Source organism: Poeciliopsis prolifica, unplaced genomic scaffold (genome assembly GCF_027474105.1).
Source record: "Poeciliopsis prolifica strain line A6 unplaced genomic scaffold, Auburn_PproV2 SCAFFOLD005, whole genome shotgun sequence".
NCBI lineage: Eukaryota > Metazoa > Chordata > Actinopteri > Cyprinodontiformes > Poeciliidae > Poeciliopsis > Poeciliopsis prolifica.
In genome coordinates, this window is record NW_026562380.1 from 11,572,311 (window position 1) to 11,595,370 (window position 23,060).

The following is a 23,060-nucleotide window of genomic DNA, read 5'->3' on the forward strand; positions in this document are numbered from 1 at the left end:
TAACTGTTTCATCTTGAAATGAACAAAGCAAAACTGTAGCTGTTTGAGTCTTTTATTATTCAATATATCAAATCCAATTGATACACAGCAAACTAGTGCTGAGGGCAGAAAGTGGAATCCAATTAAACAATTAAGATAAAAGGGGAAAGCCAGAGTTCTAAAAGAGAACATCAAATGGGTGGCACAACTTCTTACTCTTTTTGAGAAAATTTTTTATTCTTTTTTTTTTAAGGTGGCATAGAGCTTTTAATCTTGTCCCAAGTTTTCAGACAGTAAAGTACTTAGTGCATGGCTGCTGGCTGAACACAAGTGAAATGCAATCAGGACTCAGGAGCAGAGACATCAAGCAAGAGGAATATCAGGGTTTAGTTGGTGTTCATGCAGGATGTGTGTCCCAAAGAGACTGAAACATAGGTGTTAGTCATTTTGCATTTAGTTATTCTGATACTAATAGCAACACTGTGTTCTCATTTAAGGTCCTGGACCACATTGCAGCCAACAGTTGATGTGTTTTCAATGTTTCTTCTTGCTCGACTTTTCAATCATGGTCTCCACCACCATGGAGGTTTCCTCGTAACCTTTGACTTTGCGATCCTTGGAGAACTTTTCCACAGATTCCACCACCTCCACCTTTTCATAACTCAAGGTGTCTGGGCTGAAACTACTCGAGCTGGTGGTGCTGGTGCTGGAACCGGTACTAGAACTGCTGCCACCATGGGCTGCAGGTTTTTTCTTGGGCTTGTCGTTCCCAGGCACAGGATCTTGGGAGCCTGAGTCCGACGGTGGAGATAAGGGATTCGGATCTTTTGAGAAAGGCTCTCCATTATTAGATTTACCTCTTCCTCCACTGTCTTTTGTCTTTCCACCAATGTTATCTTCTCCTGCATTGGGAGGCGGTGTGGGACTGAGAGGCCTGGGGTCCACCATGGGCTGAAGGGGTGGAGGAGAGGGCGTGCCACGTCCATGAGGCTCATAAGGATACATCATCCCATCTCCTATTGTGACAAAGATGCGACCGGCTGATGGAGTGGAAGTGTAGAAGCAGGGATCCAAGAAGCTGCCATCACCAGTAACAAGTACATAGCGACCTTTAGTATAGAAATCAGCGATTGGCTCAGGCCTCTGGTACTTTCTCATTCTGTCTCTGACAATGTTGCAAAGAGTGTCGAAGGCTTTGCTAATCTGCGCTCCATCTGGGACATCCTGTCGAGAAACTCCAGTGAGCGCAGCACCTTGATCTTCTTGTTTTACCCTTTTAGCCTGCACCTCCCCAGATGAGACCACATTAGATTCTTCATTGTCACCCTCTTCTGTATTTCTCTCCTCTTGGCTGCTGTCTATGACATCTTTTGGGCTCAGTTCTTTCTTCTTAAAGACCTTTTTAGCGAGTATCTTCTGTCTGGGCTTTATGCTTGTGATATCTTGGATAGCTTGGGTGATATCTGGGCATAAATAAAGACAAGTGACTAAACCTCATGAACTGATAAATATTTAAAATGACTTAAGTGGCAGCTACTGATTTTTTCTCATGCCGGTAAAGGCATTCATTTGTTAGCTTTGTAAAATTCAATAGTATTTACTACTCTCTAATATGATGGTAACTGATGATACCCTTCAGGGGGACTTTAAAAACAAACCAGCTGTGATTTGCTCATCATGTTCTTACCTCTCCCCCTGCTTGATGCACTGGGTGTGTGAGTGTAGCGGTAATTAGTGGTAAACAGGGTAATGGGAGTGCCAATTATGGCAGAATTCAACCTGCAGGTTAAGAAAAGAGAGGGAGATTAGAAAAAATGTCGCCCAGGCAACAGCGATGTGCTCAAAAGCTTTCACAACCTGGAAAACACACAATTGAAATTTCTTTCTGTAAGTAAGAAAGGGAAGAAATTAAAATGTGGAAGAGGGACAGATCTGTTAAGTCACAGAGCCACCTACTGGTGGATGCAATGTAATCTAATAACTTGTTAAGTTATCTTCTGCAAACAAAAAATTGCTTTGCTAAAAATTTACTGTACTTGCTCTTCACTTAGGTGATTTACAGTAAGAGATTTACTGTATCAGTAAATCACCAAAATGGTCTGGGGATATCAGCTGCCAGAATGTTGTTTTTAAACAATGAAAATAAGAGCAATGCTTCTTTTTTGGACAAAAAAAAAAAAAATCAAGTACTTCATTATGCCAGAATGTTTGACATTTTTTAATAGAAATAACATTTTGTCAATATACCTGAACAGAAAATTTATTGGTAAAATTTTAAAAATAAATAAATAAAAACAACTCTTCTCTCTAAATATAATGGTGCTACAAAGCACTTAACTCTGTTAAATCACTCTGGATGATTTTGAGCTCATTCTTGCTTGCAGGATTATTTTATTTATAAACTGTTAATCATATTTAAGTGCAGACTTCAAATTGACTACTCCAAAACCCTCATTACAAATGTTTAACCATTTCAAAGTGCAATGGTCTGGACACTAATCTAAAGCATCACTGTATATTAATTTTGAGCTTCAGGATATGAACAGAACAGAATTTTGTTTCGACAGGAGAATATGCGTTTCTATCAGCTATGGCAATTTATTTATTTGGTTACTGAAGCAGCAAAACAACCCCACACCACTTCACTTCCACCACTATATTGGACTGTTGGTGTGATTAAAACTAATATAATGAACTGTTACAAAAAAAAATCAAAAGCAGAATAAACTCTTTCTTACACCATTGCAGTTTCTTTGGGTGTTTGGGAAGGTTATAACATATGTTTGTTATTTGTGTGGACCAGGAATCATAAGAAAGAAGTCTACCTGTTATCTTCATTCTCGATTATCCTCTTGTATCGCTCCAGCTCGTTCTCAAGGGATGTCTGATACATGGCCAGGTGGCGACAATCACTGATATATTTTTCCAATGATTTCTCAGCTTCCTCAATCTCCTTCCGTAAAGAATCTATTTTCTCATTGTACAGCTGGATCTCATTGTCATATTTCTCTTGCGTGCTTTTGATGGTTTGCTCCAACATCGCAGTCTGAGAGAATACAATATCAACATTGTTAAAGAAAATACAATGTACAATCTTGATAATAATTGAGAATTGACTTTTTTACCCATATCATTATAATTTGTATTTTACACATGTAGGGTGGTGAAATAATGATTAAAATTATAATTCAGATTATTTAACATAACATCGGAGGAAGTAAAAATTGGTGACACCTGTACTTATACAAAAATTATTTCCACAAATATATGGTGCATCACAAATAAAAAATAAAAATGGAGTATGGAACATGTTACAAAAGTCACACTTGAAATAAAGCGATTCTTGCTCACATCTACTAGCTAAAAGTTTTAACAGCAGAAAATATTACTTGTGGCATCTTACAGTTTAGCACCATATCTGCCATAAACACATTATTTTTTAGAATTCAATACCTAATCAAAACTACTTATCCCTTCATTCTTTGACTGATTTAATTAGAATAAAATACATTTAGAAACACTCAACCCATAAGCAAAATATTGAGCTAAACATTGATCTAATATTTTGATCTGGTGTTTTGATATTCCAAATGTTTTATATCTTTGGGAGAATATAATTAAAAAAATAAAAACAGCTGCCTGATTTACATTATTATAAAATTATATTGATGTTAACTGGATTCATTCAATCTTTTGAATATGAAGGACATTCTTTAACGGTATGCATGGCATAAAGAGTGGAGCTGGGATTTTGACTAAACAAAGCAATTGTTATTAAAATGGCATGAAAAATTTAGGGGCATTCCAGTTTTCTAAAAACATAACTCATGCCGGTATTATAAAAGCAAGAGAAGCCAGCTCTACAAAAGGAATACTGTATTGTTTTATTTTTTCTGTCTTGCTACTTATGGATTGTCTTATTATGTTGTTGGGGAGTCTTCAAAAATCCCTCTTTGGGTTCCTGTGATTGATGTAAAGTGTCACGTTGCTGTGGCTACTTACCTCACTCTGTAAGCGTTGCTTCTGAATCTGCAGCTGATAGAGGGCGCTCTTGTAGTCTTCCAGCTGAGTCTGCAGCCCTGGTATTTTCTTTTGGGCCAGTAACTTCTCCTGCTCCTTCACAAAGGTAACACATTTTAATAGGCATTGGTTGCATATTCTGGCAGTGTGGTGCTAACTCCTCCCTGACATCAACTGATTACTTATTTGAGTTGACTTTAGGAATCTATATATAATTATACAAAGATTGTTTTCACAAATATATGGTACACCTCAACTAAAAAATAAAAACAAATGACTGACAAAGAATAAATGAGCTGTGAAATGTCAAAACATACATTCTGATCCGTGTGCTTGTCGTCTCCTAAAAAATCCTGATACATTTCAAAATTAAAGCAAAGCCTCTGTGACATTTCAATTTATAGAAAAACTAATAAGCTTTAATATGGAACTTGTAAATGAGATTTTGGATAGAAAAAAAAGAGGATCTACCATGATAGTTTGACAGCCATCAGGGTTAAACATTTATTTGAAATAAATTTATTTGAAATAAATTTTGAAGAGTGGCCAGAAAGACTTGATGGACATTTCCTTCTCAAACAAAATTTTTTTACTTTTTATTTATTTATTGGATTGCATAATAAAAAAAAGAAATCCATATGCATGCAATTCTATAGAAAATGATTCAGTTTTTAACTTACTTTGTGACCTTCAAAGCCTTTTTCTCAGTGTGGTCTCAATAAATAATTTGACTTCTATATTACTAATTAATATTGATTTTTTTTTAATGCATCCCTGATCAGGAGCACAGCATTTGATCAATAGTCATGAAACATGCTGGTGTTTTCAATAAGTCTTTAACTTATTGCACTAAGAAAAACTGTGTCTCTCAGCTCGTTGTCCATGGAGACAGAACCAATTAAACATTTGGAAGCAGCACTGCTTCTAAGACCCATTTAAACAAATAAATCTCTAATCTACTATGTTCAAATAGCGGCCAGGGTGGCACAGTTACTCAAAAATTAGAATGCACTGTCATTCTCCTTGGTATTTACCCAATTATGTGTCCTAACACTTTTAAAATTTCTAATTTTTACAGGAGTCTTGATGAAAGGTTCGATTTATGTCCATCCCAACAAAACATGCACAAGAACACACTAATCAGACCAATGCAATGGACAGACAAGGAGCCAATTGGACAAGGGAGCCAGGGACCTCATCAGCTGCTTACACGTAGCAGGGCTGACACACATGCTAACACCAGCCTCTTTCCCCGGGGAGTGTTGAACACACACACACATGCACGCACACGATGACAACATTAGTGACCTTACCTCTGAGATGCCAGCTGACACATTGGGAGCAAAGGGAAGTGTCTGGTTTATTTGCTGCAAAATGTTTACGTAGGTTTCGATCTCTGCAAGGTCCTGTTATAAAATAAGTCAAAGAAAGAAAAAAGCATATGTAAGAGAAAATGCGTCTGATCATCTTCTAAAAGTTAACTGCAGATCTACTCCAACCTTACTGGGGAGTTGAGGAAGTAAATTTAAATTTAAGACTTTCATTTAGCCCAGGTGTATGATCAAATATTTCTGCAGACAAAATGGATTTTCTACCTATAAGCATCAATACTGTTGTCATCTAAGAGCATGATAAAGAGTGGCTTATATTTCTTCACTCTAGAGGAATACTTCAAAGCTGAGCAGCATAAGCCTCGTATTCACAAGACATGACTCTCTTTTTTCTGTTCTACATAATGCAAAAAGAGCAGTGCCCTTTAATATGGTGCGTAAACCCTGTAGAGTTGTGGAATAATTAATCATCAAGCTGCCTCAATTGAAGCAAAAAACAGAATGAAATTGTGAAAGCAGGAAAGTCTTTGGAATTCACACATGATGCATGTAACATTTTAGTCTTTATGTGCCTCAGCATTTTTTTTTTTTTGCCTCTGTTCTGGAGCTTCCAGCTTTTACTGAAACACAAAGGCATTTTTTTTCTTTTTTTATCTGCGTACAGGTTTCTCTGTGAGTGCCTGTGATGCCCACTGCATTTTCTCTTCTTTTTTTTTCTCTGCTGTCTTTTTCCACCCACATCACAAAAAAACAAAACAAATGGTTGTTAAAGCCCCAGAAAATTTATAACACTTGCCCTGGCATCTGTTGGGGTGTTTAATACAAAATTCATTTGCAGTAGTTAGCAAGTTGATATCAAATGTGTTTCTGATAGAGACACAAGATCAGATCTACAGTTATTTAAATGAATAGAATTTGACTAAATATATATTTTTGGACAGACTGAGTTAACCAATGCATTTCTGCTGAGATAATGGGTTTGAACAACTCACACATTAAGATAATGATAATGATTGTGATGCATTTGGCTTATTTGACTTTCACTAAATGCCTTTCACTTCAAGTCATTTGTACAATGTGGATAAATATAAAAGCCCCTGTCCACCTTATACTTGATAGAAGATGTTAAATATAAATGAAGCCTCTTTGGATAGATAATTATATGTTGTGGGCTGTAATTTTTAAGAAACATTTTTGCGATACAGTTAAGTTTCCTGTTACAGGTAGTTTAGTTCCTACCTATTGCCTAAAAGAATCTAAATTTGAACTGGTCACCAAAAACCCTCTATGTATTAACCCAAAACCCAAATGGTTAGGCTACAGCTGCCTCAACATAAAGAAATGTTGGATTCTGAAAAGGACTAAAAATAATGAAATAATATAAGGTTTAAGAAATAACCAGTAATCTAGTTTTGCTTCTTGTAATAGGTAACAAGCTAATAGTGGATGATTTTTTGTTTCCAAACCTCTAAAGAACAAAATACTACTTATAAATGATCAAATACACATCTGAGGTCTTGGTGTGAGCTTCTGCTGCTGTGCAACTCTGTCCAACTGGCTTGATGTCACATCAACATTTAAAATGCAAGTTCAGAACACCTGGAACACATTAGCAATTGTTTTTACTCCAAACAGTCCCATGGAGTATGAACTTTAGATACAGTCACAATATATTTGCGTTATATCGTGCAAACTTTCTGGACATAATGAAATATGCATGTCTGTCAGTGTATTGTAAATTTACACCTCCCTAGTGTCAGAGTAGATTGCAATACGTTTAACATCTTTATTTATTTTTTTTCCATCCCATTTTTTATGATTGTCTGACGTTGGGGTGATGAAACATCCTTGTTCTACATACATGTGCAAAGAGCCTTAGTCTGCTCCACACTGGTCCAAAAATGATTAGCTAAATTAATATGAAAATAGGTCAGACTGTATTCCTAAGGAGACATTCAACATGTGAGCCACATGTGGATAGAACTGTATGAAACAAAATTGTGCTACTTTATGATCATTGTGCGTCATTTGAATAGCATTGGCCTAAATTCCAAGAAGTCAGTTAGTCTGACCTTCTTATTTCTTTCTCTGGTGGAATTGATGTCATCCTGCAGGAACTGAGATTGGAGCTGATACTCCAGATTCTTTAGCAGAGCACTGTCTGCTTCCTGTAGGGAGAAAAGAGAACAAAATGAAAGAGAAGAAAAAAATATGATATGAGAAAAAGAGAACGTTAATCTAACACTTACACAGTGCAATAAAATAAAACTTTCCTATTAACAGTCTTAGCTACTTTTTTCACATTGCAGTTGCAAAAATCAATGTTTTCATATTTTCTGTAAACAAGCATAGGTTCTTCCACGCAGTACCTTGTTTAAATGTTCCAGAGTGCCCCGCAGACGCTCTTGGTAATCACATTCACTTTTGTATCTGAAACAAACAAACAAAGAAACAAACAAAAAAAAAAAGACGGAAACACGTAATATTTAGCAAAGGTCAGCATATTTTATCAAGCGTCCAAAAAGGGTCACCAAAAAAAGGTTTCTATTCAAAGATCAATTTGGTAACACTATGTTTCATTAACAATATGTTGTGTCTTTGCCTTTGAGCACATTTTGAAGTGGGTAAATAAGATTCAGTGACAGCAGTGAAACCTTCCTCCTGGCTGTGATTGGTTGTTTTTGATCGGGAGCGTTGCATTTTTTTCAGATGGCAGTATTAACTCAGGGAGGAAGTGGAGGATATCGATCCTTAAAAAAATATATATTTCAAAAAAACATATTCTTTATAAAAGTTACATACTGTACATTTAACTGAGCCACTGCAAAATATTAACATCAATTCCTGTTAGAAAAAAGCTGGTCAATTAAAATATTAATTCAAACTTAAATCTGCCAGCTAATCTGAGTAATTTTGAGCTTTGCTCTAATGCTAAGTTGATTGCAAATAACAGTACGTTTTCTGTCCTACAGTATTTACAACTTAACATTTGGCTGATATGTTTTTAGTTTATCGGTCAGATCTTTAGTTATTTCTTTTGACAATCATATGTACAGATTGTACTGTTTGAAGAGCAGTCAATAAAAACACAGAATGTTTTGTAGCAGTCAATAACAGTTTGTAAAAAATAATGTGCTTTCATGACTGACCACATACAAAAAAGATTGAACTTTTATCAAGACTGACTGGAACAGTAAATATTTGAACAATTTTGCATGATTTGAAAGAATGATGGAACGATCGCTATCCAAATTTTGTGATGGTGAATAGCTTTTCTAACTTTAGGTTTCTTTCTGGCAAGCAAAAGCTAAAGAAAAAACAAAAACAATTACCCAGCAGCTTCTCCTGTTGAGCACTGTCTATTAATTCTGATATGATTTACTTAATTATGCTCCATCTTTGACCAACAGATAAACAAATGTCTGTCATCCTTCTTACTTGTTGGTATATTCATCCAGCATGCGGCAAGCTTCCCTCAACTCCCGCTCCAGCTTGCTGTGCTCGGAGCTCAGCTCTCGGATTCGCTGCCTATTGATTTCAATCTGCTCTGTGAAGGCCTCCTCAAGGCCACCGGCCTCCTCCATCCGCTGCAGGGTTTCCAGCTGCTTGCGGAAAACGGCGTTCCGCTGCTCTAGCACTCGAGCCCGGTTGATGTATCTGGCAAAGCGGCTGTTGAGCTCCTGAAGGCTCTCCCAGCCCTGGATGGCTGAGACACCTACAGGGGTTTCAGAGTCCTCGGTTTCTTCATCAAAGACATCGGAGCGCTCATACTTCTCCTTGCGCACTTCGCGCTTGAAGCTGGTCTTGAACATTTTGACCTGGTTCCTCTGGGCTGATGGTAACCCTGGACAGCTTCAGCACCTTTAATGTGAGAAAACTTGGGTGCTCACCCTTAGCAGTCTCATGCTAGACTGAACAGTGTAAAGCAATGACTATAGTCGAAATAGCTGTCCCCACCCTGGGTCCCCTCGCCCTGCCTATCATATCAGCCTGGGGCCTTCCAGAATTTATTGTTGCTTTTGTGGCACAGTTGTGAAAAGCATCGCTCTTGATGACGAAGCAGAAACACAAAAGCAAACAATTGGCCTTCCAGTAAAAGAACTAGGTTGTCCCTTGCTATTATTTTGGTTCTTAGTCAGCTGCTTTCTGTATCCCGGTTTGGACCTCTGGATATTGGCCCACTGCAGCACAGAGGGAGAATTTAATGCAGGACAATACATCAGAGTGACAAAAACATTTACAGGCAAACATGTCTATAAAGATAAAGTCAAGTTGGACTGTGGTTGATTTTGGGTGTTTTCACACGATAGTCTAGTTGACTTGATTTTAATGATAATCAAAGTTGCAACATTTGTTAAATTTTCAGGTGGTATGGTCTGCTTTCCTACTGCACTGTCTAATGAACCAAACCCTATGAAAAACTGTTTACACCGTCTCTTGTGGTGGTGCTATACCAAAGACTACTAAAGCAAGGAACACAAAAATCTCTCTAAGCATCGAAAAGAGGGTTATATAACCAGACTTTGATAATAAACTCCATGTTAGTCTGCCTAGACTAACAGATTGGGGTCAACTGAGGACAACTGAACACAAACAAAACTGACCTGCAGACAAAGAACAAAAAGCTGCTTAAATGGAGTTGGAGTTACCTGCACCTGCCGCATGAGGGAGGCACAACCTAACACAGGAGCCAAAATTTACAAAATTAGTGAAAGTAACAAATGAAACAATAAAAAGTAAAACTATCTTTAACTTAGCATGAATAATAAGTGAATATTAAAGTGACAAAATGAAATAACTGAGGTCAACTTGAACAAATAAAGTCCCCCTTTTGGTCTTTTGTAAAAAAAAAAAAAAAAAAAAAAAAAAAAAAAGGAAAGAAAAAAAAATGGTACCACAACCACAACTTGTACTTGCACCAAGGTTATAACATTTGTTTCTCTCTCTCAACAAATTACTCCAGCTTTGTGCAACACAGCTGAATGAAAAAAGCTTTGCAGAGTCTGCAGAAAAAGAATGACAGGTGCTTATGTTGTATGGGAAGCTGTTCGCCAGGACATTTGGTTCACTTTTTATTAATTGTTCAGTTTTTTTACACATACGAACAACTTCACTTTTTTGTTTTGCTTTCTATGAATGTTTTAGCAGCTGGCTGTATCCTGATTAGCAGTTATGTTCATTTCTGGTGTACAGTCCTTTGCTCACTCTAGTTTTTAGTATACAGTTATTGTGTTAGATTATATATATATATATATATATATATATATATATATATGTATATATAAAAAAAAAATTCCCTTCTCACCCACCGCGGGTGGTTCTTATCCTCTGAGCTCGGGTCCTCTACCAGAGGCCTGGGAGCTTGAGGGTCCTGCGCAGTATCTTGGCTGTGCCAAGGACTGCACATTTCTGGACTGAGATGTCTGATGCTGTTCCTGGGATCTGTTGTAGCCACTGCTCCAGTTTGGGGGTTACTGCCCCGAGGGCCCCGATGACCACAGGCACCACTGTGGTCTTCACCTTCCAGGCCCTCTCCAGTTCTTCCCTGAGGCCCTGGTATATCTCCAGTTTCTCGTGCTCCTTTTTCCTGATGTTGCAATCACTTGGTATTGCTACATCTACCACAACGGCTTTCCTATATATTCTACTTGGTAGAATATATATATAGAATATATATACATATATATTCTAGTTGGTAGCACCTAACAGCGCAATCTCCAAAGTGTGGATTCACTCCTTCACACCAAAGTATAAAAGGCTACACCATCTATTGCGCACAAACACAGCAAATGGCCTCTTCTGCCTGGGTCAGAGGCAATCGTTAACAGTTCTTTTCACCACTGCTTGGGTTCCACTTTAGCTGTTATGCCTCTGACTTGAAGTGTGTTTAGCCCCAAGGTATTCTTTTGAGATGTGAATGAGTCCTTAGACATGGGACTGAACGCACGAGGAGTCAAGTCTTCCCACTCTGGTGCTGATTGTGTCGTCTGCCAAGACCATAAAACCAACTACTCTAAGTTGCTTTAGCATTAGTTTCTTTTTTTTTTTTGAAGCCCCGACTGTCACCCATGTTTGCCTGCCTGTGTGCTACAAATCTCAAAATGCTGAATTGTAACTCATGTTCCTTTCCTCCTTTAACTTTAGTCAATGTGCAAATTAAACATGTATATCTGGATCCTAGTGGAAATAACTTGATATTTTTCTTCAAAGAAAATGGATTTCTCCTGGGATTAGCAAGCAAAGTTCATATGCAATTGTAATTAATTATATATGCAGAGTTTTAAAAATTGCACATTTGTAAATGCAGTAAATGTCTTACTACAAGAATAGCCTAACAAATGAGTCTCTGAGGACTCATTTAGTTTTTTCTGGTACTAAAAGGAGATTTTGTGTTTTATGAATGACCACCAATTGTTTTCCTTTGACAATTAGCCATCTTTGCTGGTTTAACCTTCAATTAACATTTGAATAAATAAAGTATTCTTTCACTCTAATATAATAATCAATCTCCTACAACCAGAATTTTGAAATGCCATTTCTTGTAAATTTCTTCAAGCTCTTTTCCCACTTGGTTAGGATGGTCCAACAAATATAATTGCAATATATTATATTTAAAAGTTGCATTTATACATGTGTGGACACTCAGTTCAGGACAAAATCAACTCTCTTACCCTGTTTTAAACATTATTTATTGTCACTGTTCCACATGTAACAAAGCATGGACATGTAAAATCCAAACAAGCAAAAGGTCACAGCACATGTCCAAAAATACACTTCAGATATGTTTTATTTTGGTTTTGATGCCAACAGCTGCGTGTGTAGCATCAGCTCATGTGTGGAGTGGTTACTCAGTTCTGGGAAGTGCAGTACGACAGGATGACCAAACAAATTAGCTTAATCATATTTTGGCTTTTGTAAATACATATTAACATTTTGTAAGATAATTATCAAATGTTTATGTAATAACTTAGGCGTATGGACAAACAGTCCAGATTTTATACCCAACCTCCAACTATACAGATACGTTTTCATTACAGTCCTAAGGATTAACCCAGAAACCAACCCAATCTGGCAGCACTGCAGCGCCTCCTGTTGGTCGCGGAGGGGGTCCCCTGTTACACCTCCACTCAGCTCCACAAACTAGCGACAGCAGCGACCAGCAAACACCTGGGCGTGCTGGTTACCCCTGACAGTCTGGCAAGCAAAGCAATCAATATTCTAACAACAGTGTGTCATACATTTTCTTGATCACTTAATAATGAAGCAAAAAAAAAAAAAAAAAAAAAAAAAAAAGAGTTGTCTTTGTATGACAGTCCAAACTGGGAAAAAAGCTGAATTATGTCAGATATTTTAATTTCAGTAAACACAGCAACTCCAAATCAACTGTATAATCTCAAAGGTACCTCGAGTTTTCTGGAGTATGTTTATTTCACTTGTTAAATTCAATCATTGAAGTTTATTTTACTTCAAATTCCCTTTTGGGGGTTCTGTAAACAACCAAGACTTTAAAACCGAAGCACAGAAAGAACCATGACTTTTAAATACCTTTTGTGTACCTTGGTACTAAACAAGACCACACACAGAAACTACTAAAGTTCTGAAAAATACAGAGAAATTTCCCTTTCTGACATAGAAGGGAGGAACAAAATTAAGTACTTCTGTTCAAATTTAGATCTCCAGTCGTGCATTTGATCTTGAAGTTTTCTGCTCTTGTTTTATTTTATCACTGTTACCAATAAAACACTTCCCAGTCTGTCTTTCTTCATGCAGGCACAGTAGATTATAGGTTGTGTGCATCCTCTCCATGGGTAAGATGAACGCCTGAATGACATATGGCTTAGTATCAATTGTAGCTGCAGTTATAAATGTGTGGTAATAAATCTGTGGGTTCGGTGAGTCCAGAAACCTATGCGTAGCTGGGAATTAATGTATTTTGTTTGTCCTGCTGTTAGGAATTAAAGTGCCACTAAGGACAGTACTTTAATTCCAAGTTTGGCTGAAGGAAATTGCTCATAGTTCACACAGGAAGTTGTCTGGTGCCTTACCTGTGTGTCTGATATTTCAGAGCTGTCTGTGGGGAGGATAGAAAAAGGCATCCTGCTGCTATTGACAGATGATTGTTGGAGAGTAATGCACAAAACAGCAGTGCTCTGGTTTTGTCACATTGAGAAATTGATCCTACCAAGTCATCATTGCTGCTCTCTGTTGGTTTCTGCTGTTCAGGATGGCTGACCATGGAGAGATGGTCCGAAAGGTTTTCTGCTGTTGCGTTAAGATAAAACGAGAGGACAAAAATGGATCCACAGGAGCTGCCAGTTGTTTCTCATACACTCACACAGTGTCTGTCATTCACCAAGAGCCACTAATTATGTAGAGTAGGGTAAAATTACATGAGTTATATCAACGTGCCAATATGACATTGAAAAAGAAAAAGAATAATCACATAAAGACACTGTTTTTATGTGATATTTTTATGGTAATAATTTTGACTAATAATTTATTAGAAACTAAGAAAAAAAAACATCTTTCACTTATACTAACACTTTGTTTGGTATACATTACAGCTATTCTATATATTAAACACCAACAGCAAACGGATCCGGTTTGCATCAAACGCAATCTGGACGCTAAAGGCTGCGTTTCGGTCATCATTCTTGACTTCTATTTCATAATCCTTCAGATTGTCCTCATCACTGTTATTGCAGACCTGACACTCAGGACCTGTAACACTAAGACACGCCTCCTTTCTCTGACAAGCTGTTTCTGTATTTCTGTAGATAGCAATAGGACTTCAGGAAGAGGGTAAAAAGGAGTTGAGTTTTTTTTCACAGAATATCTCTCTTATACTGTCACGACATAGGGACAGTTTTAATGAATATGATAAAAATATTTATATCTAAGTTATGTCGTACTGCTTTAACATGGTAATTTGTAATATATTTATTTACTTTTTATATGTATATTTCTGCATCAAGGATTTCTTTAGGATACAAATGCACCACAAACATTTGTGCAAATTGCTGGAAACAAAACAGGTTGCACACAGGGTTTCCATGAAACAAAGAAACAACAAAACAAGAAACCAAAGAAAGAACCTTATGACTACTTTGAGTAATCGTCATGGGGAAATACTGCCATCTGCTGACAGGTTTGGGGAAGTCTTCTTTGTGTTCGCACAAAGTCAGTCTCCGGCTAAAAGATATTACACAATAATGTATACCTGGTTAACAGAATAATTTTTATCCAGTTTTCTGCACCAAATAGTTGAGAAATAAACATGTTTTTAAAAAAATATATTTTATTATGGATTGTTGAAAATGCACATATGTGCAATTTTAAACTGACTTTTGTTATAACTGTGACGATACAAATAATAGACCAGGGAGTTTTTGCAAACCTATTGTAAGCATTAGACTTAAAACCCCTCTGTAAGTTACTGTAGTGCATTTGCAGTACGAGCAACACAACTGTGGAATGATTTACTGCCTGAAATAAATAAATTACTGGATTAAAAGTTTTCAAGATAATATAAAACTTGTACAAGCGTGTGAGCATAAGCTTTGTATCATAATTGTACAAATTTGTTTTTATTGTATTAAAAATTAACTCCGTAATAGTGTGAAAATAATGATGTGCACAGTTTTTCTTAGTTTGTTTTATTTTAGTAATTTTCATACAGAAAGCAGTAAATTTGAATGAGCAATAAAATCAACAGCAATAGTAGTTGTCATTGCAGCCTCCAAGATGCTCACAGAGATGCATCGCTTTTGTTTTTTTTTTGTTTTTGTTTTTTTGTTTGCAAACCACTCAAACCCAGGGTTCCAATAATATGATATATCAGACTTCTGTATTGTTATTCACTTACAGTCAGCTGTCTGATACACAGCCTGCACTGTGTGCTTTAACAGTCTGTAATCAAGTGTGTATAGATACAAAGCTGAAACATTATGTGAGAAAGTCAGTAAGTGTTAGGTGTCAGTGAGTCTGGCTGCATGGACATGACAATGCTCTTCAAGACATTTGACATGCTTCCTTGAACTACCGTGGATATTTCTCAAAAGATGCTGTGGTTAAAACTAACACCAGAAAAAGAAACAGGTCACCTCTAACAGAAATCATATGTGGATTTAGTTGAAATAAATATTGCCACTTTGTCATGTATTCAAAGCATTTACTCACCAGCTTCAAACAGAAAAGCACAAATAAGCAAACAGTTGTATTTTAAACTAAGTACACCCCTGATGTGGAATTACTCTAACTCTAAAACTCTAAACTCTAAAATTAGGCTTTAGAGTTCATAGCTAAATTTAGAAAGGTCACACAATTAATAATGCCCCCAATATGTTTAAATCTTACAGGATAGGCAACAGATGTTGCACAGCTTATTTTTTATATTCTATGCTTACATTTAAAGCAAACCAGAAGTCAAACAAGTAGCATTGTCTGAAGCTCCTGCTTTGCAAATAAACAACTTTGAGCTGCCCATAAATCTACTATTGAAATAAGTGGTTATTTCTGCTGTGGTTTTTTTCCCCACTTCGTCATGCCATGGCTCAAACTAGTCATTTTTGTGGTTGATAAACTGTCACACAAATGCAGCAGTCATGCATTGCTACAACGTGGCTGTGCAACAGTGAAGACAGAATGCAACTCAGACTTTGTCCACACCCAAAAGTTAAGCGTTTGTGTGATAACAGCAACCATCTCATACTTTGAAACTGCACAAAGAGGAAGTGAAACCAGTGTGAATTAATAATAAGTCTAAATAGGTTAAACCAGTTTGTTGCTCCAAAGAAGTACATTATACTGTCACTGCATGCTCATTTAAATTGAGGCTATTATCTATTGTAGGTGTGAAACTGGTTTGGAAAGAAAAAATATTGCTTCACTGCTCTACAAACCAGCTTATTTAAATATTTCATGTGAAAGACAGAGATACGCATCTCCACAAACAAAAGTATGTGTCCATTTAACTTGTAGTTCTAAGTTATGCAAACACATACAGTGCTTTTCAAAAACATTCATCCGGTATTAATAGATAGTACTTCCACAGGAATTCTTCTCTCCTATATAAATTGTCATTAATTTAGCATAAAGAAGCATAAATATAATGTGTGCATAAAAGCGAAATTCACTACTTGTGTCATAATGAAAGACAAGAGCATAAAAGTTTTATAGTACATCAGTTTCGGTACAGATGTAGTTGACAGATATTCCCCTGTTGCTTCACTGCTTTCATTACTTTCCACTTTTTGACACCGTCTGTATTGCTTTGATCCACTCCTTTCTTTCTTCAGATGTTGCAGCTTGCAGGAAATAGTGAGTCTCATCTGAAGTGATAATCTCAAAGAGGTTGCCATCAATATCGTACTTCTTCGCTGAAACCAGGAAACGAGAGAAACAAAAAAGCAGTTAAAATGGATAACAAAAAGAAAGAAATACTATACTGACAGCATATTTGAGTTCTGTTTTTTGTTTTGTTTTGTTTTGTCTCAGTTGAACAGCTATATTTACACCCCACACTCAAATACATCACTCACCATCAGGCACGTACTCTACAGCTGTAACCACAGCTCCTCGGAGATGTATTGAGCCCAGAGGGTCATCGCCCTGACAGTAAGGAAGTAGAAAAAAATAGATTCATGCTGTGCAAAATTTTAGTTTACGCAGCATAGATCGAACCAAGGCATTTACCTTTGAAGGATCATAATAGTGCATATAAGCAGGGTCATCTCGAAGTATGAACTTTCGTACCTTCCAGTTTTTTCTTCTGTGTCCCTATGATAAAATAGAGATCAGACAATGAAGTTTATAATACATAATATCACAATCATAAATGTAGTTCTTCTTTCAGTAACTGGAATTGATTTTATGTGTTTGAGATGTTTATGAAAGGTGTTTTCCACCAAGGGGACATTGAACAGTGGCAGTCAGGTTTTGTTGTGCCAGCAGTTTACCTGTTTGAGCAAGCAGCCTTGTTTTATAATGTTTCCCCTGAATTCATCCTTCAGGAGAACATCTTCGTCACTGGAGTAGCCTTCACAGAAGAACCCACTGTCTGTCTGAAACGACAAACATGGGCATAAGTATTATCCACGATGTGAGGTTTTCACACCACTTCAATTTTATTGTTTTTGTTTTTTTTTCACAATTTTTTCAAGATATTTCCAAAAGTGCAACAAACTATTGTTGTGACTTAATGTGACAGACTGTCAGTCAGCAAAAGGGTTGAGACAGAAACTGTCAAGTTTTACTGCACATTTTGGTGTGTTTGGATTGTGGTCAGGGCTATTAGCTGTAAGCTGCTCCCATAGTAACTCTGACACAGTATGTTTATCTGTCCCACACATTAAAAAAAAAAATAATAGAATGCATACAGTGTTTCAATAAAGACATGGCTTTGTTTGTACGTTTTCTGGAGCTGAACTCACAAAGTAGTAGAGAGCTTTTGTCTGATCTAAGAAGGTTGCCTGCTCTCCGCCTTCTGCCCCCTCCTTTGACAGGCCATCTGCAGGCTGGAGAAAGCCCTCAGTCAGAAGCCCAGTGGCTAACATGAGCGCCTCAGGCCTATTTCTTGCCTTCCCTTTCGAAATCAGCCACTCTATTACAGTCGCACCTATAAGGAAGCAGTGAAAAAGGGTCAAGAAAGAAATAAACCTTCCTGCACACTCATGGTGACATTCAAATAACTTAGAATCCAATACCAGTGAAGCAGTGGTTGAACATTTGATTTTCTTGCTCAAGTTTTAACTCCTTCACTCCGTCGTCCTGGTCTTTCATCAGCGCGTACAGCTCACTAGGAAAACACAGCCAGGATTATTACTACATTTCCGTCACTGCACTTAAGCTAAACCAATCAGGCAATAGGCATTATTATATTTGCATGATACCTTAAAAGAGCCTATATTGTTCTAATGGTGGCTTGAAGTGATTTAATCCTCATTAACCTTTTCTAAAACTTTTTTTTGTTTCAGCAGCAAACTTAAGATATCTCATGTATTCGGCAACACAAAGTAGAGCATAATTGTGAAATGAAAGAAAAGGCAAGAATATTTTTACAAAGGTTTGCTTCTTTGCACAAACTAGTTCAAATGATATATGATTGAGTGTGACATATGTTTTAGTACAAACAATTCCTCTGTGACTCTTACTGAATGTAAAAGTGATTTTTTTTTTCCCAATTTCTTTTTTTCATTTCTTCTTGCAGTCTGTAGAAAAGATTCTCCCCAGGTCACATTATGCAGTAAAACCAGAAACAAAAGTAGACCTCTTGCCTTATTTGTTGATGACCTTTCACCTCATCATCATTGGGATGATGTCATTAGCTGTCTCTTAGAAAGGCACAGCTAATAAGTATTATGTCAATTATTTCTCCCTCTTGAGCTGTTCTAACCTTTGCAGGTCTTTCAGAATTACAGTCAAGCCCTTCTTCTAGCTAAAACAGGCTGAATACAAACAAAACTCTTATATCTATTTGTAGAAAGCTTAAAAAATATTGTCTTCACACTGATGCTCTACTTTCTTTCGCCCTACCTCAAAAAATCCAAAATAAATACGACAAAGCCAGAGCTGACAACATCAGAAACATTCAAGCAATATGAATACTTTTTCACAGGACCAAATTAGCAACTCAGCTCTATGTACTGACATCAAGTGCTATGACTGCAACAAATATCTCGTCTTTTTCCAAAACAATTACCACTCGTTTTGTGATTCTGATTAATTATTCTGATAGACAAGATTTTATTTAACTTACGCAAGGTTGACTGTCTCTGGCAGGCGAATGGAGCGTCTGGTGGACTTTCTAGCAAACTTTTTCCCATCTTTCAAGCAGGATAAGGCTCTCCTAATGTCCTTGACCCAAAGTTCTCTCTCCTCCACATGCGAGGCTTGAAAGAAGTGATCTTGTTTCCGCTCTGTAGTGATCTTGAAGACCAGCTAAATCAATCAAGTTCTGTTAGTTCCAGGATTCTCTCGATTCAACATTTTATTCAACACAAAGAAAAATGATCAGCTAATGCAAATGGTAGTTTAGAAGAAAATGACTAAACATCTCAATTTTCACAATGCTAAACAGCGACAATGATCATCCTCACACGTCTAATCCTGCAGCCCTCGTTTTACATTGTAGCTGATATTTTCTGACAATTTCTTACCATTCTCTTGTTAAAATCTTGACAGGGACTGATGAGTGTCGCTCCTTTCAGTGGGATCATCCCTTTCGGTGAGTGATCTGTTTTCTTTTTATAGTAATCCAAACCATCTTCTGACAACACCACCCACACTGCACTCCAAGAGTTCAGCAGTGTACCCTGAGGATTGTTTAATACAACAGGAAGCCTTGAGCAAAAAGTGCAAAAGCACCGACAAAGGATGGAGATGTTCGTGAGGTGTGTTGTGTTTGAAGTAAACGCTTTAATGTCTGTTTCAGCAAAACTTTGTTGGCATGCGTCTTGCTTCCTATTCTGCCCGTCAACTCACAAAAGTTTGTGGATCATACTTTTTGCTTTTGACAGAATTCTTTAGTTTTTCAATGTAGTGCATAGACTTACAGCTTCAGATAAAGACTGCAGGGAGAGTAACATTTTTAAATGTTATGTTGTTTTTTTCAGTTTGGTTTTAGACAAATTATTTCAGGTTTGTACCTTTCTCTTTTCCTTGTTCTCTAATAGAACAAAAATGTTTTTTAACAGGCAGAATTTTTTTTCTTCTAAAAAGCATGTTGCTTAGAAAATACTTAAACAATAGTAGTATTTAACATGTGTAAAATAGATCCTTCACTGTGACAATGATACTTGGAAGCATTCTTGTACTTTCATGAAAATATTTACTTCTGTTAATTTAATCCTGCAATCTGAAATCAAGCACACAGGAATATATGGTCAGCTTTGCATTCCAGACAGACAGCACTCTTATCATTAATCAACTGTATTAATCATTATCTTGATAAAAAAAAAAAACTCTAGACAACAAAGAAGAGAAAAAAGAGAGAAAAAGAAAATAAATATATTTTATAAAGTTTGCAATATTTTTAGCCCGTTCAGGACATTTGTGCATGAAATTTGATTGTCAGTTGAGGATGCATCCGGCAAGACTTATCAGTTTTCCTCCTGGCACTTTGATACTAATTCATAGTTGTTTAGCTCTGCTGCCTTGCAGCAAGTAGACCTTAAGTTCACACCTGGGACAAGGCCGTCTCTGGAGGTAATTTGCATAATCTTCACATGTAAGTGAGACTTCCTGTGTCTCTCACATAGTACATGTTAATTTGGTTCGCATACACACTCCCAAGTCATGTATGCAGGGCTAATAGACCATTTTAACTTGCCTTAAGATCTGACATTGTACATGCATGGTTGTCTGTGTGTTGCCCTAACAAGCTGTGTACCCCACCTCTTGCCTCCGGACTGCTGGAGATAGGCTCCAGCCCCACAGTCCCTGAATGGACTAAGCAGGTATAGAAGTTGGATGGAATAATGTAACTTTCCTGTATTGCTTGAACATTTTCAATTAGAGCTTAAGTGTTTGAGCAAGCACCAGGATTTTATTTAACACCCTTTCATGATGCTGATTTTTAAACCTGCCTTAATTTCTGTGATTAAATAAAGACTCATGCTTTAATCACTTGCTTGCACAATAGCTTTTTCATGAAGGGAGATGTTTTCTAATCCGTACACTTTCATTTAAACAATAAGTCACACCAGCCAATAATTTACATTTCAGACAAAAGCTTTCAAACAATCGTTGAATTGAAATTAAACTTTAAATTACTTAAAAAATGAAGTGCAACAAATGAAAGAAACACATTCTGATGAAAACAGGGAAATAATTTGTTTCTGACTCTGTGCAAACAAAAAGCTCATAAAGTGAAAACTCCACCTCTGTTTGACATTTTAGTTGGGCCAAGAGCAAAAGTCTCACATTGCTCAAAGTGAAGAAAAAACATATGAGCGTAGGTAGTGTGAAAAAAAAAAAAAATCTATGTGCTTGTTGAAAATGGCTTAAGAAGTGTGTGCACATTACAACTGTACATAAACTGTGTTATTGTGGATTTTACTCGACTCATACATATTGCATAGTTTTATTAAGAAGTTTTTATCTCTGGATGCAACAGTGGAGAATAAATCTAAAAACACGAGAGGGGTATTTTATGTTTTACTTTCAGCTCTAATAGGAACTTGAGCTTCTGTTTTAACTGCAGAACAGAAGTGCGCATTTCTTTGTTGTGCAGGGAATTTGTGACATCTGTTCCTCTATTCAAATGTTGGTCTAAGCAAAGCTACAACGTTCAGGATGCATTCCCAGTGCTTATGTGTACACACCATATCTTCAATATATTGGTGGTTTCTTTTTTCAGAATTGCTGTCGTCATTTCTTAATATGAAAGTCTATATTAGTACGTTAGTGATATTCGCATGTTATTTTTCTTTCTGCGAAACAACAGTGGATTGTTTGAACCTCAATCTAAAAATTTGTAGTTATATTTAATGGGACCAAAATGAAGCTTGAAGTTTTAGTGTTACGAAACCTGGCAAGTGTGTGAAAACAATTCTTAATAGAAGTTTATGTTTGTGGTAGACCAAAGTGTACAACATATTAGGAGGTGAAGGGTATTTTTGTGTCGATGTTCTTACCTTTTTAACAAGGTATCCCTCTCTGATCTCTTGTGGCTCCATTATTGGGCTCTCTGCTGGTGTCTGCTGCAACTTGTCACTTTTTAGTGACTGTCAAAAGCATTTCATATCCATTTAACCTACTCCCTCTGCCACCCTCCTCTCTTTATATCGCTCTCTTCCTCTCTCTCTCACCGCCTCTCTATCTCCATGCATGTGTGTGTGTGTGTCTGTGAAAGCCACAGGCACTGAAACCCAGAAGCAGGAAATGTGAGCAATGAGTGTGATAAGAATGACTGGTCCACCAGCATTGCGTTGTCTAATACATTATTTGTCATAGCTGAAGACTAATAATATCCAAACTGTTGAAGTCCCATTTTTCAACTGAGTTCAAAAATGGGACTCAACAGTTTGGCTGTCTTAGTATGTTTTAATGTGGTCACATTAAAATTAGAAAAAGTGCAGTGGGAGACAAATATGCTCATCTTCCAGTAAAGTCTGCTGATGCAGAAACATTCACATCTAAAATAGGTTTAGAAGACCTTACTACCAACGTTCAGGTTAATTTTTTTTTCGTTTAGTTCTGTCTTTCTATTTGTAGCTAGTTTCATTTGTGTTACTTTCAATTCTAAAATTTCACATAGGAAGAACAAGCTGCAGAGGTTTTGGATGTGTCTTAAAGTCTTGTTTATTTCTTTGATTGCTTACATTATATAGAACGGTTAAATAGTCTTCTGTACTGAGAACAATCTTACGGATTTATCTTGATGCTATTTACCACCACATGTTTTAAGCAATTAAAACACGGACATTTTAAAAAAGCAAGTAAAAATACATGTTTTTGTTTTGTTTTTTTGTCAAAGGGTGTGACTGTTTCGATTTAGATGTGGGTGGGTGAATTCTCGTACCTGCCCTCGGTCAGACACCATGTATTTCTGGAAACTGGAAGTTCCTCTTTTTCTAATTACTCAACGTTCCCTTGTCATTTCTAAGTTGCAAAGTTGAGCTGGAAGTGGAAACACTTCATGTAAGACTTAAAAATAGAATGCACGGCACAAATTTAAAAATGCTGACCAATTTATGCAAACTTGTTTTTATGAGAAAAAAAAAGCCATAG

General features: G+C 36.8%; 2 protein-coding genes across 2 annotated transcripts; both read right to left on the minus strand.

The window, feature by feature from the left end:
- Positions 1-34: 34 nt before the first annotated feature.
- Positions 35-9,302, minus strand: LOC129360132 (filensin). Its single transcript, XM_055030244.1, has 8 exons — positions 8,769-9,302; positions 7,700-7,760; positions 7,403-7,498; positions 5,313-5,405; positions 3,982-4,095; positions 2,805-3,025; positions 1,667-1,758; positions 35-1,442 (listed from the first exon to the last, which is right to left on the minus strand). The coding sequence occupies exons 1-8, from the start codon at positions 9,140-9,142 to the stop codon at positions 514-516; spliced, it is 1,980 nt and encodes a 659-aa protein (XP_054886219.1). The 5' UTR covers positions 9,143-9,302; the 3' UTR covers positions 35-513.
- A 5,679-nt stretch (positions 9,303-14,981) lies between these two features.
- On the minus strand, positions 14,982-22,077 carry plek (pleckstrin). The gene is made up of 9 exons (XM_055030246.1): positions 21,965-22,077; positions 19,487-19,642; positions 19,087-19,268; positions 18,035-18,126; positions 17,762-17,946; positions 17,288-17,392; positions 17,025-17,108; positions 16,871-16,940; positions 14,982-16,708 (listed from the first exon to the last, which is right to left on the minus strand). The coding sequence occupies exons 1-9, from the start codon at positions 22,004-22,006 to the stop codon at positions 16,569-16,571; spliced, it is 1,056 nt and encodes a 351-aa protein (XP_054886221.1). The 5' UTR covers positions 22,007-22,077; the 3' UTR covers positions 14,982-16,568.
- Positions 22,078-23,060: the final 983 nt, after the last annotated feature.

What these genes read in the sequence shown, in the direction of transcription:
- LOC129360132 (XM_055030244.1), bottom strand. Translation starts at nt 9,142, where the DNA reads ATGTTCAAGACCAGCTTCAAGCGCGAAGTGCGCAAGGAGAAGTATGAG. An exon ending in TGTCAGCTGGCATCTCAGAG is followed by an intron (nt 4,096 to 5,312) that starts GTAAGGTCACTA and finishes ACCTTTGTGAAG; the next exon opens with GAGCAGGAGAAGTTACTGGC. An exon ending in TGCATCAAGCAGGGGGAGAG is followed by an intron (nt 1,443 to 1,666) that starts GTAAGAACATGA and finishes ATTTATGCCCAG; the next exon opens with ATATCACCCAAGCTATCCAA.
- plek (XM_055030246.1), bottom strand. Translation starts at nt 22,006, where the DNA reads ATGGAGCCACAAGAGATCAGAGAGGGATACCTTGTTAAAAAG. An exon ending in CCAGAGACAGTCAACCTTGC is followed by an intron (nt 18,127 to 19,086) that starts GTAAGTTAAATA and finishes GTGTTTTCCTAG; the next exon opens with TGAGCTGTACGCGCTGATGA. An exon ending in CAAAAGCTCTCTACTACTTT is followed by an intron (nt 17,393 to 17,761) that starts GTGAGTTCAGCT and finishes TTGTCGTTTCAG; the next exon opens with ACAGACAGTGGGTTCTTCTG.